At 41.0% G+C, this 17,097-nt stretch overlaps 2 protein-coding genes across 2 annotated transcripts in view; one reads left to right on the top strand and one right to left on the bottom strand.

Annotated features, from left to right (window-relative positions):
- slc5a10 (solute carrier family 5 (sodium/sugar cotransporter), member 10) overlaps positions 1 to 17,097 on the top strand; it is a 43,123-nt gene that overhangs the window by 11,706 nt on the left and 14,320 nt on the right. The window contains exon 9 of the mRNA XM_015377357.1: positions 5,818 to 5,953. Coding sequence (XP_015232843.1) covers positions 5,818 to 5,953 — 136 coding nt within the window. The remainder of the gene's footprint in view (positions 1 to 5,817; positions 5,954 to 17,097) is intronic.
- LOC107086426 (protein FAM83G-like) lies at positions 1,309 to 15,446 on the bottom strand. Its single transcript, XM_015377356.1, has 5 exons — positions 14,955 to 15,446; positions 12,901 to 13,068; positions 11,899 to 12,023; positions 7,647 to 9,015; positions 1,309 to 2,304 (listed from the first exon to the last, which is right to left on the bottom strand). Exons 1-5 carry the CDS (start codon positions 15,444 to 15,446, stop codon positions 1,942 to 1,944), a joined length of 2,517 nt encoding a protein of 838 aa, XP_015232842.1. The 3' UTR covers positions 1,309 to 1,941.

The following is a 17,097-nucleotide window of genomic DNA, read 5'->3' on the forward strand; positions in this document are numbered from 1 at the left end:
CTGTTTAATAGGCATCTAAGTTGTCCTTAGATGTGAGTGTGTGCGTAAATGTGTGTATGTCTTTGTGTGCCTCTGTGTTGCCCTGAGACAGACTGGTGAGCTGTCCAGGGTGTACTCCACCTCTCGCCCATTGACTTCCGGAGATAGGCACGGCCCCATTGCCCCAAAGCAGGAGAAGGTTGATGGATAGATGTTTAGTGGCTGTTATCTGAAAAATGCAAGTATCTCCTAATTATCCTTTCAAAACGTGAAGACATGGACCTGCAGATCTGCTATCCAATATGTCCAAGAGACAACCCTAAGAACAAACTAATCACCAGCTTTTCTGGGCCCAAAGTACCAAAACCAATTAAACTCTTTTCAAATTATGCCATTTAGAAGTACAGCCTTATATATATCACATTGGGCTTTTCTATCATACATGAACACAAAGAAAAGCATCAGGTTCGTATTTGGTTTTCAAATGTTTCATAAATGAAAGTCTATGTATGAGCATTTTAAATCACTTTATTCTAATACCTCAAAATAAAACCCATAAATACAGCTGCTCTGTGAAGGCATCAGAGGCTTGTCAGGGAATCTGAGAGAGCAAATAGCAGCAGTGGTTAAGTTTAGATTATAAAACAATATTTGAGGCCCTAAAAACATCACTGATATGCAGTCGGTCCAATGATTGCAAATGAAAATGATGTGTTGCAGATATCTAGGTATGGCTTCGAAGGAGCGTTTTAACCAGAGATTATTAGGGGCAATAGGGCCATTACTTGAGGGAAAAAAACAAAAGTATAATAACCTGTTAAGATAAGCCAAGTGATTAAAGGTTATATTTACAGTTTGCTTAAGTCATATAGAGAAAAGAGTGAATGTAGAAGCAGGTACTTCAGTTGGATGAGATTGCAAACGAAACTTTCTGGCTACAAAATGTTGTGCAGCAGAGAGCTAACCTCACATATCACCCTGAAAGCACCATGCTATCCGTCTAAGCATGTTAATGGCAGCATCATGCTGTTGGAATATTTTTGTAGCTCTATGTACATAGGTAAGACAAGTGTAAACTTCAGATTTTCTTTTCCAGGGCAGTTTAAAAAATGTTTTTTTTTTTTGCATGTATTGTTTTCCTTCCAGTTAAATTCGCCTGTATCGCTGTAAATACAACTTAAGTTCATGGATGTAACACATCCGATATATGTGGGTCATTTCTAACTAGAGATCCTTACCCAACCATTAAACTGGATTATCCCCACATTAGTATGCCCTCATTGTCAGTTTGATGAAGCTTCCCAAAACATTTTATTTCATTTCAGCAGGTTTCCAACTGGAGGAGTCAAAAACAGAGTTATCTTTGCAACAGTCTGTCTTTTAATTCAAAACATTCATTTTCGGTCCCATGACAGTACACTGGATATGTCTACATTTGCACAGGTTATAAACAACCTTTGTCAAATATGTAAAAGTAATCATGTCATCTTGTGCATAGGTGGAACTAATCACAGCGCTATCAGTGCTGATGCCTGATCTGTTTCTATAAGTAGACACAATCTTACATAACTCAGACACTTCATCTGTGTTTGTTGGACGTGAACAAACATTACCGTTTAAGGAAAAAGAAAAGCATCTGAGGTAATTCTAGGCTCAACATGCTGTATGAGTGCCTGGCTTAGCAGACAAGTATATCAGAACATACTGAACAAAGTACCACATGAAGGAAATAGTCCATCTTTTTCTTTAACCAAACAAAGGATCCATGGCACATGTGCACGTCTGTAAACACAAATAACTGCTATATTACTGTCAGAGCTCCTTTCCCACAGACGAAACGTCTGCTTATCACAGCAGTTCTCCTAGTTATGTTGAACTGCAGGCTTTAAATCGAAAACAGTCCAAACTGAATTGCTTCCAGTTTCTAACCAGGACCTCATGTACCTGTTCTTACCAATGGTTCTACCTAGCAGCATTATTACTATGAGATGCTTTTTTCTGAGAGGTTCCTGCTCGTCCTTTCAAACTTTTAAAGCTGTTGAGTTTTGACAGAGACACTCCGAGCAATCCCTTTGGGTCAGCTGTTGGCTGGGGTGATATCTTCCTGTAGCCAGGACTGTGTCTCCGTGGTGATCGCCCAGAGCGGGCTTCCACGCGCTGCTGTGTGGGGTCGGGCGGCACCAGTTGCCCCTGCCAGTAACGGTGTCCTCCGATCACGAGAGCAGCAGTTCTTGAAGGGCGGTGATAACTTCCCGGTTTTGCAATTATAACTTTGGGACCCTTCCATCTTGCATCTCGAGCTGGAGACCTTGAGTCCGCCCAAAGCTGTAAGGAGAGAAGCAACAGAGAGATGAGTAATGGAGTACCACAAGGGGCGATTCTTGGTCCCTCATAATTCAGTTTCCATTATTTCAACCTTTCATAAGCGGTTTGTCAGTTTTGGTTTCTTACCAGAGTTCTTACCAGAGTTATTTTATATTAAAATAGATAGATAGATAGATAGATAGATAGATAGATGTACTTTATTTATCCCAAGCTGGGAAATTGCAGCTTGGGATAGGTTATTGAGCAAAAGAATGCCATATTTTCTGGACTATAGAGCACACCTCACTATAAGCCACGTCCAATTTATTTATTTTTTTTACTGGAAATGTACATACATAAGCCACAGCGGGCTATAATATATGCACCGCTGATATCTACTGAAATTTCTCCCACCAAACCTGTAGGGGGAGCTCTACATATCGTCCCTGTAGTAGGGACAAAGAAAAACGCTAGCTCGCGTTAGCTTGTTGACTCACAACGGTAAGAGCTTCTACTGAAAGATGGGGCTTTATCAGCTCTGCAGGATTTGAGCTCAGTCTCTTCATTGGTTCATCAGCTTTAAAAGAAAAGTCCGGTCAGCAAGTAATAACCAATGGATCATTATCTATACCTAAAACTAATATGTTTGCTGTGATTTAATTAATTTACCATTAATCAGTAAAAAAATAGAAAATAATAATTTTCGTTGCAATCACTGAGTCCTGGACCGGCCATTTTTGCCCAAATATTGTGACACCTCACTACTGAAATCTTCTGGCAGTTAGGTCGAGGTGCGGAAACCCTAGCGTCATTCTCCCCGCTTTACAAGCAAAGTCAATGAAAATTACTAGACACATCTGCAATCAGCTACAATTATTTAAGGTTTCAAAAGGACTTCATCACTGAAATACATGAGAGCTATAGTTAAACAGACAATGCCCACTTGCATGGCAGTTGGATGTTGCAATACATAGGTAAAAGTGAAAAAATATTATTTATTTCCCCTTTCCGATTCATGATCCTCCACTGGTTCATCGTTGGATTGCCAACTTGAAGAGGGAGGATTTGCCATCAAACTTCTGGCCAGAGAAAAAACACGTCATTCATCCGTTACTCTCTGCTCCACATAGTGCACTGGTCATGGCCAATATGGATAATAGGGCGTTGTGACAAACACCAGATACAGCACCGGGACTTCCTCAACAGCCGATACCGCACCGTGACGTCACACACCGGTAGGCGGCAGTAGTGCTCTTTGACAAACATGGATGTCTCCGGTAAAGCACAGTCAAATGAAAATTATTCTTAATTAAAAACGCTTATCATTTATTGAAAAGTATGTAATAATTTCATCCTTAAAGTACTCTCAGAAGTTTGTATTCTGAATATGACCGGACTTTTCCTTTACTGCGGCAAATAAACATCAAAATGTGAGAATTCGGGACATTTGTTCTCTGCTGTGCTTGCTGCTAGCATGTTCTTTTGCAAATGAAAATAAACCCCTAATTCTTCCATTTCCACCTTTGACTTCCTCTTCTGGAATCAACAGTAAAGTTGCACCTTCTAATAAACTGCATGGTTCAAAGCATGGCAAAAACACAGAGACTTATAGTCCAGAAAATATGGTAGATTAAAAAGTAAGAAGTCAAATAATTTCACTCTTAGAAGACATTTCAATTAGCTATAAATATTATTTAAACAAAACTATTAAGACATTTATATTTCTTTCAGCAAATCTCTTCTCACACACTTCTGTTTAAATGTTTGACATTTTAAAGACCACTTCACAATTGACACCATCCTCTCCAAAGATGTGTCAAAAACCTTTATCCTTTTATTTCTGGAGCTTAACCTCATAGTGAAAACAATACCACCTTAAATTTGAGCGCCTCATTATTCCTTTGAAAAATAGCGTTTTTCAAAGATATCTTTAACTTTTTTACACTTTAACAGTGTTGAACTTTTAATTAGTAACAAATTATTTGCTTCTCCCTTTTCCTCTTCAAACTGTGAACCACAAGAAAGTCTTAAAAACGTTTAGGACAGCTAAAAATGTAGAAATATGTTAAAATATATGTATTTTTCAAAAGCTCTTTTCTAATATACTTTAGCAAAAAAGGGTTAATTTGTTTAAGAAGTAAAATGTCTACATGTAACAAATCTAAAAAGGTTTAAGACCTAATTCTTCACAGAGGCCCAAAAATGTCTTACAGATGGTGAGATGACCCACAGTCACTTTTCAGAAAAATGCTTCAGTTAACGATCATTAATTTTAGTCTCATGTCGAAACTGTCTGCTCTTCAACTTTCCAAATCATTATCTAAGCCCTTCAGGACTGTTTTGTTTCACTGAGCCTGGAGTGAAATAAATGGAGTGAACTGGAAAATGTCTGTGACTCTTATCTGTTGTTTCTTTGTTGGCATATGAAGAGAACCACGCAGAAAATATTTAGAGACGAAATATGAATGTAATCTGAAGCTGATAAGAGTCCCTATAACTGTGAAACATAAGTGAAAGTACAAACAAACAGGAATAGGAAGCATGTCATATTTTATTCCTGATCTTGTCATCTTTATGCCAAACAGCACCTGACAAGCCTCAATAAACCATTAAATATGTTGTACCGGTAATAAAACTCTTTAACTACATAATAACTTTATTCCCTCACCTTAATCACTGTTAGATACTTAGTAATGTGTCATATTGACAAATACTGTGATTTCTTTTTAAAACAAAGATTTAGAATAATATTGAAAACGACCTCAAAAAACGAGAAAACACAAAAATGTTTAGTTGTAAAAGATACAAAACATTTTGCACAAAATTGATGGATTCTTAAAATAGTTAGTCCCCCTTAAAAACAGTATTTACACTTCCTGGAATAATGTCTGGATATAAAAAGGTATATTAATTTTTTCTACATTTCAAATAATAAGAGAACCGAAAACAGGAAATAGCTTTAAATTGGTCTGCCTACATCAGGCGTTTACCTGAAATGTTCACCATGCCAAGAAACAAACAACTGATCAGCGGAATGCTGATCTTGCTGCATGGAGTTTTCATGTTCTCCATGTGCATGTGTGGGTTCTCTACTGGTACTCCTAATTCTTCCTGTTAGGTTAATTGGCAACAGACTGGCGACCTATCCGAGGTGTACCACGCCTCTCGCCCATACACTGAGATAGGACTAAGCGGGAGAAAATGGATGGATTTTTATCATTTTCTTTGTTATGCTTTGAAATAAGTCTATTTTTACAATTCTTATTTCACCATTTATCCCATTTCATTTCTGTTTTGATGAATAATTTATGTTTAATTAGAAATTAGGGTTGTTTTAGTATCTAAAACTTCCTAATTTTCTCTAAAAGAAACTTTGTTTTTACCTTTTCTTCGAAAGGTAGGTCAACCTGTTTTTTGGGGAAGCACATATTTTCCCTTCACTTTCCTTTCATGGTGGCCATAGATTATTTCAGCCTCTATTTGTCCTCCTAATATTATTGTTTTGTTCTTGATTTATCTCTCCTGTACATACAGGTCATTGTACAACGGTCCTTGTCAGCTAAGAACATGAGTCACGTCAAAGGAGCTTCAATCTTTGCCGCCTATCTGAAGTTGCTGCCCTTCATCTTCATCATCCTTCCGGGCATGATTAGCCGAGCCCTCTATCCAGGTGCACGCCCACTCAAACAAAGACAACATCCACGCATTGATTTTAATTAAGAGAACAAAGGTAAAACACGCCGTGTCTTTGCAGGTAGAGACTTGTTTCGCTGCCACAGGTGAACTGGCAAACAGTTTTTTTTTTTAGATGAGTTTGTAAAACAGATGTATGTGTGTGTGTGTGTGTGTGTGCATGTCTGAAAAAGATTCTCAGCATTTCCTGTAAATCAATGCTGAAAAAAATACTTCTGGGAAGCTGAGGACTTTCCCAGTGATCAGTCCTGACAGATGCAGGATCATAATGACAGCAGGGATTTTTAATGCCATACAATCAAAAAACATTTTTAATATCATTCTTACGCAAAAGCTTCCTTCAGTATTTATTTCTCAGTTCAACACAGAGAAACTACACAGCTTTATGCAAACCTAACATCCTGGGAATCTTCCTTCTTTGGCTGAAGAGTTACTTAAAAATAAACAGTGATTTGCAAACATATGGATACTCATTCAATTGATGGAATAGATCGATATGACGCATTGTGTCATTTCTAAGTGGAAGAAGAAATCCTACATGGTTTTAAAGTGTTTTAAAATAAATGTCTAAAAAGGTTTGGGGTGCCTTTGTTTTGGTCAATATTCAGTAGAAGAATCATTCCCAGCAAAAGCTGTCCGTATCAACAGATTGAAATGTTGCCCTGTTCTGCCTAGCACCTGTGAACAGCAATTATTTCAGTCTTGCCTCAGATCCTTGATAAAAACCCGGTCTGGGGTCTGACTGAGCCATCGTGACGCTTTGATCCAAGTCTTTTCTTCCAGAATTGTTCTAGTTTTCCCTCCATTCATCTTCCCATCAGCTCTGGTAAGCTTCCCTTTCCTTACTGAAAAAAGGACCATGTGTTTAGCTCTATGTTCAGCGGTACGTTTCTGCCACTTAACGTATTTCTATAGTGGCATTAAAGTTCAGATTTTCCTTCTTCTGATCAAAAAACCTATTGAATGTTTGTCGTGTTTCCTGGATGGCCTTCAATCTGCAAACACATGGTGGCCCCTTGACTGCTGCTCTGCCTGATTCTTTCCTTACCAATCCTGTCTGTCTAGGTCAGAGGTCGATAACCTGAGGCCCCGGAGCCACACTGGTTAATTAGCTTTCTCAAAGTGGCTCCAAAAAGTGTCTTGGATTGTATAGATAATATATAGTAAGGCTGGTTTGAACAGTTGTTCTATTTCTGTTTAACATCAGCAAAAACGTTTTCCACCAGATTAATGCTAAAAGTTTATGAGAGTTTATACCAGGCAGCTTATAAACTCAGATAGCCTCATTTTCGAAGTTTAAACTTTTTTTCATACAACGTATACTTGTCAAACTAAGTCCTTTGTTGGTTTTGTGGCACCAGAAACTCTTATTTTGTTGAAGCAAGGGGAAAATAGATCTTATGAAGATCCTGAGTTGAGATCTTTCACATAAAAGATCAACAAAAGGCATCCTGTTGTAAAGTGGGAAAAAACTAGACAATTTCAAGGGGTGTTAGGACATTTTTGGAGGCGGTGGATAAATAAGTTCTAATGAAGCAGGTTGGCTGGACTTGTAATTCCAGAACTTAAAACAACAAAACCATTGTTCATAAAGTGATGGAAGCTGGCTTAGTTCTTTTATCACTTCTTACAGGTTAGCAAGTGGTTTTTTTGTTTTTATGTGTGCTCACCTGTCCTATGTGTCGGTGTGGGGAAGCATGTCCCTGTCTACGTAGTTGCTGGGATTGGCGAATGAGGGAGGAGCCGCCCTCTGATTGGTTGGCCTCCCGCAGGTCCAGCATGCTCTGAGAGAAGCGAGCCATCATGTTGAGTCCGTCTCCGTGGGAAGGCCCTCTTCCTGATCCGGTCTGCCCCCCATTGGTGAGCGCTTCGCCGCCTGCGTCCTGCTGGGAACAGTCATAGAACTCCTCCTCTGATGCTGTGGAAGCGCTCGAGGGTTCGTCGTTGAGCGCTCGGTCGCAGATGACCTTAGTGCTGTCCTGGCTCCCCTCTTCGTTGCTGCCAGAGTCTCCGCTGTCATTCTTCGACGTTAACCGGATACGGTTCCGGGTCTTCTCGGGTTGCTCTTTGTGTAGATTATCCACCTGGTCCATTTTGATCAGAGTGACCTGAGCCTCACCGGGCTGCTCTGATGAGGCGGGGTCTATGACCAACTGCAGCGTGCGGCGTTTGGGAACGGGAGGCGCTGCAGGCGGTGTTTCTTGAGTTTTTCCAGCATTGTCCATAGGCTGTGTATCAGCAGTAACTTTGGGTTGTGTTGTAGACGTTTGTGGTTCATGTTGTGGAGATGTGCTGGGCCTCTCAGTGGGTCCTCTGGAGTCAGTTTGGTCCTTATTTGGAGCACTTTGGGATCCAAGCTTGTTTTCTGCTGGAACTACAGGGGTGGAGTCTTTAGCACTCCCAGTCCCAGGCAGATTGTTTCCTGTTTGAGTGTCTTTTTCACCCTGATTTGCGTTGGATTCCTCAGTCGGTGCTGGTTGAGTCAGTGGTGAGCTGAAGCGTATAGCCTGGCTGACCTCGAACCTTTCCGACCTCTGGAGGTGAACCTGATGGGCTCTCTTTTCATCCCTGATGTTGATGAAGCCGATCACATCACTCGGGGGATCTGGCTCCGGCCAGGTTGGCAGATACGGGATTAAGTTGGCTTTCTCCAGATGGACTAACCCAGGGTGTAGGGGCGACTCCTCAATAACCTCCTTAAGGCGTGCTTTCATCACCTTCAACCCAGCGGGAATCTGGGAGTTTGATTCCTTTTTACTGGAGTTCTGGTCAGAGGGGGTGGGGCTTGTGTGAGCTCCTGTTGTGACAAGTGCGTATTTGGGATTGATGAGCTTTCTGGCGACAGAAGCTGGGACAGGTGCAGGCACTGTCTGAGGCAGCGGGTCGGGGATTGGCTCGTCCTGCAAGGGAACCTTGCTGAGCGACACTCCCCTGGACGTAAGGAAGAGATCCCGAAACTGAATGTCGAAGGTCTCTACTGCCTGCCCAGTTATGACGGTGATGAGGTTCCGGTCCAGTCGGGAAGAGGACCAGGTGAAACTGCAACACCACAGAGATTAAAACATTAGGTCACCGGAGTAGATTAACATTTCATTACCACCTGGGAAAAACCCAAGTAGTAAGCTATTACAGCCATATAACTGCACCAGATGTCTTTTTGCTGAAGTCACACATCTCCAGATGATCTTTGATCAAATCACATAATTGTTAACCCTTCCTGGAGGAATCAGAGTCACAGCAGTGAAGAAGCTAGACAAGCATGCCTCTACAGACAAAGGCGTTCTCTGTTTGCCTGCAGGAAAGTCTGGGTAGTTTATTAAAATTAGCCTCAGCTGATATTAGATGTGCTGCAACATGTAACAAACGACCAGAAAGGATAAACACTGGATATAGAAACCATTACACAATCCGTCCACGGGGTGTAATGTCTCTGAGCTCTTTTAAGTAATTTGAAGAGATTTGCCTTCACATCAGTTTCACAATAACTGATAAACGTTGCTGGTTTTGACTCAGCTGGAAGACAAAAAGAGGATGATGAAATCTACTGAGCCCTTATGAGTCCCAGAAAGAAAGCCTTGTAGTATCCATAGCCCTTACACATTTACTCACTTTGAAACTAACAGTTATATCTGTATGAGAAAAAAACCCCACATAAAATACAGCCTCCCGTTACTTGGACACCAATACATAGATCCTAGGGTCATCAAATATCTTCACAAGTCTCCTGGCTATCAGCAGCATCTCTCTGTGAGTGATCTAATCTTAGTATCAAATCCAGCTTTGCTGTGGAGGCCTCAGAGGTTTGTTGGATAGAATTAGAGAATAAACAGCATCATGAAGGAACATAGCAGACAAGGAGAAGCAGGGTTAGCTTGTTTGTTTTTTATCAGAATATGACTATTATAAACCAACCACAACAAGGGTGGCCACTTAACCCGACAAGCCAAACAAGGACAGCATAAAACAAGGAACTGACCCAGAAAAACATTAACCAAAGTAACTCTGGAGGAGCTGCAGAGATTCACAGCTCAAGTAGTTTGCTAAAAGCAATTTGATAGACAAGGAAAAAATGCTGGTTTTGTGGCCAGGAGGGACCTTCTTAACTGGCAAGTTAAACAGTCTGAAAACCCACAAGTCATCTAAGGCAAGTTCCTGTTGAAGATTCTCAGCCATCCAGGTCATAGTCACTCCAAAACTCCCTCTTCAAAGGGTTTCTGTCCTTTGTGTTGGTTTATTGGATTCTGATCAAATCCAAAGATGTTGGCAACGACATAAATAAATGTAATAATTAAAAGAGGTAGTGAAACTTCTTCAAGGCATTGCATGCTAATAAACAGAAGCAGCATAGCTGTGGCCTGGCTGCCATGAATCAGATTTAAGCGGTGCTGCAACTGTGACGCATTAGCAATCATATTTTAGTATGACCCAGCTCCCCACGAGACACCGAGGATATTATCTGCCTCTGTGGCTGCTACATTCTCCTCTTTGTACATCAGCTAGTTGCTAAGTATTTCTGTCAGTAATTTTCTGCTGAGCAGGATGTGTGTGGTTGATTTATGTGAGCTTCCTCCTGCGGGGGTAAACTCTAAGGCCTGGGTGAGGGATAGAAACTAGACAAAACCAACAAACTGAACATTCGATTTAGAACTGTATAGGGAATGTGTACGTTTTTTAACTCTAGCTTTCTAACACTAGCCTTTGGCTCAATTCAAGGGCCTTACTATTTTTTAGATGAACGTTTTTATAGTTACCTCTGATCCAATGTTCGTGCAATGTGTGTTTAAAAATACAGGAAATAAGATGGTGGAGGACAAAAGAAGAAGTGCAAGCAATAACAATTATTTCTTTTTGACAACAGGGAAGAAAATCCTTTAAAAATCAGACACAGAAATCAGTCATTGTTTTTCAATAATCTTCTACCAAGTTTTCAGTTCATATTTCTATTTGATAATTAGCTAACAGCATAATATTTGCTTGGTTATCCATGCAATTTGTTTTGTACTTTACATTATTTCATCAACAAAGGAAGTTCCTCCAGCTGCTGTCACGCTGCTCTCTCTAACTTATTGTGCCTTGCGTGTGTTTAAAATGAGGAAAGGGATTTATTTAGTCAAAAATCTGGTGCTGTCCCATCTGTGAAGTATGCACGCTGCTTTTGATGTTCCTATAGTGTATAGAGAATGTGTATTAGGATGGAGGGCATTTTCCAAACATAATTTTGTCAAAGTTGCACCCCCCAAAACTCCATATTATACCCAATAAAATTACATTTCTATCCATTTACAAAGTATCTTACATGGAGGATTGATTTATTTTCATTTGCCAGGGAAATATTAGCAATTCCTACTGAAAGCAGCCACCCATCCTGCCCATATACAAAGCATTCACTTGTTGCTGTACTTTTGACACAGTCACCAGTGCCAGTGGTTGTACTTTGAAAGCATGATCATGAGCCTTTAAAAGCAAGCTGACAATTGTCTATTGATGGTTGTTTTCTACATTACTTCAAATCTAATAAAAGACGACATTTAGCAGTACATGACTGTTGAAAAAGTTGCTTTGGGCCCAAAAATGACTTTAGATTTTACATTATACCTAAAAGCAATTCAATTTTTTCTATTGTTGTCATAATACCGACCTGCTCTACCTAAACTGACTATGATTCAACAGAAAAAGAAGCTGTTGGTAGACCCAAACTTACACCATTGGTCCACCCAACTGAAACATTAGGTAGATAATAATCTGAGAGAGGTATAATCGGGGGTATGTGCATAATTCTTTGGTTCTTTGGTGAGGTGTCTTAAAGTGATCAGAGACAGAAGCCAGGATCTATAGAAAAACTGAAAACTTTGCAAGGCACTAAAAAACTAAAAGACAGTCAGTTAGATGTTAGTGACCAAGCACTGAATTATTAGCGCTCACCTGTATGAACCAGAGATGGCTCTGTCTCCATCTACAAGGAGGAACTTCTCACTCAAGGATCCTCGCACCCTCTGTGCTGATCGCGTGAAAAATTCCAACCCTCCGCAGCAGCGCACACGCAGATTCTACACAAACACACACAAAGAGTGTTAGCACTGTAAAACTCCACAGGGTTTGGCATTGAGGGCAGACAGGACTTCAATGCACAAAGGGGAAAATAATGGCAACAACAGACTGGAGGGCCTTAAGAGAAAGCCTTTCCTTGTTGCTTAAGAGTTGGTGCTCAGCATTAATAATCTCTGCATGATGTTGAGTGACTTTGCAGGTTAGAGCTTGGACTCTCATGCTTCATTGACACACCCTGTGGTGTTTGTCTTCAGCTCTGTGATAAGGGTGTGGTTCCTGGCTGAGCGATAGATCTGTGCAAAATCTCACAGGAGCAGCTACAGAAAGGAGCCATAAACACTGAGGACAGTAAATGGGGACAGATAAGAGAAAAGAAAAATGAAAAAAAAAAGAAGCTAAACGGGGCGAATACCTTAGAGAGGAAGGTGGGGAACTGAAAGAGAAACAGTGACAGCGAAGGGAGTGTTGGTGGCTTATTTAATTGCCTGCAGCACAGGCGGGAAAATGTTCAGCATCTTTCTGGCCTCCAGTCTAAAAAACTCCTTTATAAAATTCCTGTGAAACACTAAGCATTTTCTGTTAGTGGCTTAACCAGTTTACCTCAGAGGCAGAAAAATAACAGTAATGTTCAATGTTGAACAACTGGCTGGAACAAGGGAGACGCCTAAAGGCAAGAACCAGCAAGACTAAATCAATAAAGCCATCTAATCCAGTTCTACATCAAAAACTCTGATCTTATTGATAAACACTGTTTTTCTAAAGAATATTTCTCTAAAAGAACAAACCTGTTTTAAAAAAAAACATTTTCATGAGATTATCATCTACTCCCTGCTTCTTATCAAAATCCCATCCATGTGCGGGTGTGTGCATACAAACCTTTAGGTGCCCTCTGTGCATATCAGCTCTTCCACACATGGAAAGAAAGCAGGGCACTGCAGCTATATCCAGAATTATGTACACAGGGATTCTGCGTTTATAGGATGCGTCCAGAAGGTCTCGAAAGATATCCACATCTGTAAACACGTCCATCACCACAGCAATCACCTGCACATACACACACACACAAAAAAAGAAAATAAATAACATAAAACACACACAGGAAGGCAGAGCTTGTGTTAATGTTTCCTGGTCTAAGGGTGGGTTCACATTATTCTACTGTTATCAACAATATTAAACTCATTAAATGGACAGAGGAAGCCTGGCACTTTAGGGGAAGGAACAATAAATTAGGAAGGAATGAATTCCAGTCCAGAAAGTACAAGTTTCATCAAGTGACTGTTAGAGACAAAGAATGTTTTGCAGAGAGGCGATAAAATGCAGCTAGACGGGTGACTCTGTGTTCCTCTGCTGCAAAGTAGCGCCAGAGACATAGCAGTCCTGCTGACTTAACCAAAAGGGCACAACTGGAAAACAAGATGATCACGATTTAAATTAATATCCAAACATCTGCCAACAATACTGAAAAGCAGCTCTCAGATTATTTGGAAAACCAATCAGAGTCTACTAATCCATATAATTATGTCTGTGATTTTCAAATAAGGTCTAATTAATCTTTAGTGTAATACTAAACCGTCATATGAGACTTATGAGTAAGAAAGGTAAAAGTTTTGTTCGTCTAGCAGGCATGTAAACGTGTTTAGTGACGCAAGTGCATTTCTTTCCTCTGACACCTCAAGCTCAGACCTGCTTCTATAAAACTTTGATGTAGGCGTGTGGGAGGGCGGCACATGGTTGGGAAGCAAATGTATGAAAAGGAAAGCTGCTGCAAACAGAACATGGAAAGAACATTAGGCTTGAGTTGAATTTTAGACAATAGACTGAATAGTCTGAGCTGAGTTTGCCAAGTGAGCATAAAATGATGGCCTCCCCTCTATAAAAGAAGAAGCACTGATAAAATCAAAACCACTAATCCATTGGTATAAAAGTGTAAAATTTACTGTTAGGTAACGTTTATGATACCGGGAAACATCTAACTGTTACAATGTGAAGGTATTTTCATTACCAACTCAGCTTGGTTATCTATATTTCCTCGACCTTCTTATGACCTCAAACTTTTTTTTCCATCCATCATGTGAAAAGGGGGGATTCTAATTCCTGATTCCCAATTTCCCCCATAATGCACATCTGACATCTCTGTATCAGGATTGGCAGGAATAAAAGGAATGCAGCGGTGAAAGCCCATGTGATCTGTATGTCTGTGTTTGTGGTGGCTCTGGCTGCATCCCACCATGCCTTGTCGATTTCTCATAGACTCTCTAATGGGCTTTCATATACATGAGTACTGAAAACATTTATCTGATCAATCCTAAATCATTGATTTGCGAAATAACAGGCAGCTTTTTCAGTAATCAAATAATTGTTACAGACAGATTTGCAGAAACAAATACCAAACAAGAGCAGAAATCAAGCCATAACTGTAAAAATATAAATGCATTTTGCATTCAAGATGAAAACCTGATTTGTCAGTAAACATGCCATTATGAAAAATCTCTTATAAAGCAACATTTGACATCCAATTATTAATCAAAAAAGGATTTAAATACTGACCTATTAGCAACACAATCGTTAGTTGCAGCCCTACTTCACAATCGCAAGGCTGTGATTATTGTTTTTGACTGTATACTTGTCCAACATGTTTTCTTCCTTCCACTAAACTTTCTGTTAATAAGCATAGCTGTAGCCTTTGTGAATGCCAGCCTCTTTAATGATTTTAATTTTCTATTTCTATACTTCAAAAGGATGCAAATGACTGTCTACAACATAGTTTTTAATTGATATTTCTTCCATCTTAGCACAACCCTTATCTATAAATGTTATTAAAGTTTTTTTATGAATAGGCACTTAGGCACATGGACAAAGGAATGGTGAGATCAACCAAACATTTTATATGAGTTTCTATTAGAAACCTCCACCAGCACCATACTCCTCACCTTCTGAGCTCCAGCAATGCTCTTCCGAACCACCTCTTTGATGTGCGTGTGACCCTCTGTGGGAGGCTGCGTGTACACGGTCACGCGCGTCACCCCTCTGTATGAGATGGAGTCAGGCCACCCGAGGTCCAGCTCCGCCACCGAGGCCTCGGACCGGTCCGGCCAGTAGGCGAGCGACACCTCTCCGTCCTCTCCTTCTTCTCCGGACCCAGGAGTCAAGTTCCCCGCCCCGGGTGTCCCCGGCCTCGGGTGGTGTTCGTGGCCCGGTCTGTACGCCTCGGCGATGCGCGTGACTCTCTCCAGTTCCGTTTCAGAGAGGAACCCCCGAATTTCGTGCTTCTGGATGTAGTCCGTGAACGCATCGCGGCCCTTGGTGATGAGTGCTTCGAGGGCCAGCCGTTGGTCCTCGCTGTAGAAAAACTCCGGCTTGCTCTCGCTAATGCGCCAGTTGACGTGGTGGTCGTCCAGACACTGGACCTGAGACAAAGCCATAATCTCCAACTTTCAATAAAAAATAAGTTAAGCACTAAAATCAGTCTGAGACAGTTTTCTGTCGTCCAAAAGGGTCAAGCCTATACGGTCATTACGGTAATCAGACTTTGGGTTACCCATTTAGTAGAATTTCCATAAGCTAAAAGCAGCTATCAGCGATCCAACAGACTCGGGTAACTGGATCCCTTATTCAGGTGTAGTCTGAACAAAGCTCCCTCCGCCCAGAGCCACGCCTTTCACCTGACGGAGGCTCCCGGCCGGCGGCCCCGCAGCCTCAGGGCTCGGCAGATGTCCCGGCGGCGGATGAATGTTTCTGCCTGCGTGAGTCAACAATAAGCGGAACACGCAGCTCAGACTCAGACAGACGTTATCAACCCCCGTTAAATGTCCTGAAACTGCGTGAGTCAGTCCAACTGTTGCGCTGACGAGTCACTTTTCCTCCAGTTTGTCGCAGCAGCTCAGAGGTTTCCAGATGTTCAGGCAGCTGTTGGAGCAAAGTTTGCGCTTCATGAACGTGGCACGAATCTGACTGTATCCGGGTTCACGCCGCTGTTCTTGTGTTCACGACTTCCTCTAAAACAACGTTCAAACTTCTTTTAAATCCAGAGGGACAGGCGGAGAGTCTAATCACTGAGTCCGGGAACGGAAGCTCAGTGACCGGGGGCAGAAAGGCGGGGTGTCCGGGAGTTGGTGTGGAAACAGAGGCTTTAAACCCCACCCCAGACCGGACAGAGAAAAAAAAAACTTTTTTTTTCTTACCCAAATCATTGCCGTTATGAAAGACTGTAATAACTAAGCCACAATGCGGCGTTAATTAATATGCCTCGGCAATAATAATCTAGACATCTGGGCCAGCTGGCGACAAGTAATGAAAAAGTTTAGATTCATCCTGAAAGAAAATATGCTGAGTCATGATAATAGAGTGATAAAATGTTGTGGAAAAATTATCAAATGCTAAGATTAGACTATAAAAGTAAACATAGGACTAAGTTATAATAAAATATTTTTTTTTGTACTTAAAGGTATAGGGGAGGATGTTCTTTTTCTGGGTGGATCATCAAAATAAGTGGTCATCCTACTTGTCAATCATTCTGCTGATATATTTACGTAAAGCCCAGGCTTGGAATCAGGAATGATTTTCAGCCCTGGCATTTTTCCACCTGCACCAGCCCACCCGAAAGAAAAATAGTCAAACGCATGCATCTCAAATGTGAAACACAATACGAATACACATTGTAGAATAACCATCTATCTTCAGCATCACATGACAACCATCACCAAGACTTCTATAATGCAGTTTTACTGACTTCTGTTATTAACACCGACGTGACAGTGAATGCTGCTGCGTAACGTCCACACTTGCACAAAGCCAGCCAGACACCCACTCACACAACACAGTGTCGTCACTGACCCACTGTCACAATGGGGGTGGAGGTCCGACAGGACCCAAATGCAGACACAAAAGCTTAAGATTGTTACTTGAAGGTTTAATTAACCAAAAGTTCAACAGAAGCAACAATCCAAAACATGAATCCACAAAAATGCTGAAAACCAGGAATACTCACTACAAGAAGGGGACAAATAAATGACGACAATCCAGCCAAGAGTGACTGAACAGCAGGAGAATACATGGGAGAGAGAAACAAAGACC

This window comes from Cyprinodon variegatus, unplaced genomic scaffold, assembly GCF_000732505.1.
Source record: "Cyprinodon variegatus isolate N-32 unplaced genomic scaffold, C_variegatus-1.0 Scaffold152, whole genome shotgun sequence".
NCBI classification, from domain to species: domain Eukaryota; kingdom Metazoa; phylum Chordata; class Actinopteri; order Cyprinodontiformes; family Cyprinodontidae; genus Cyprinodon; species Cyprinodon variegatus.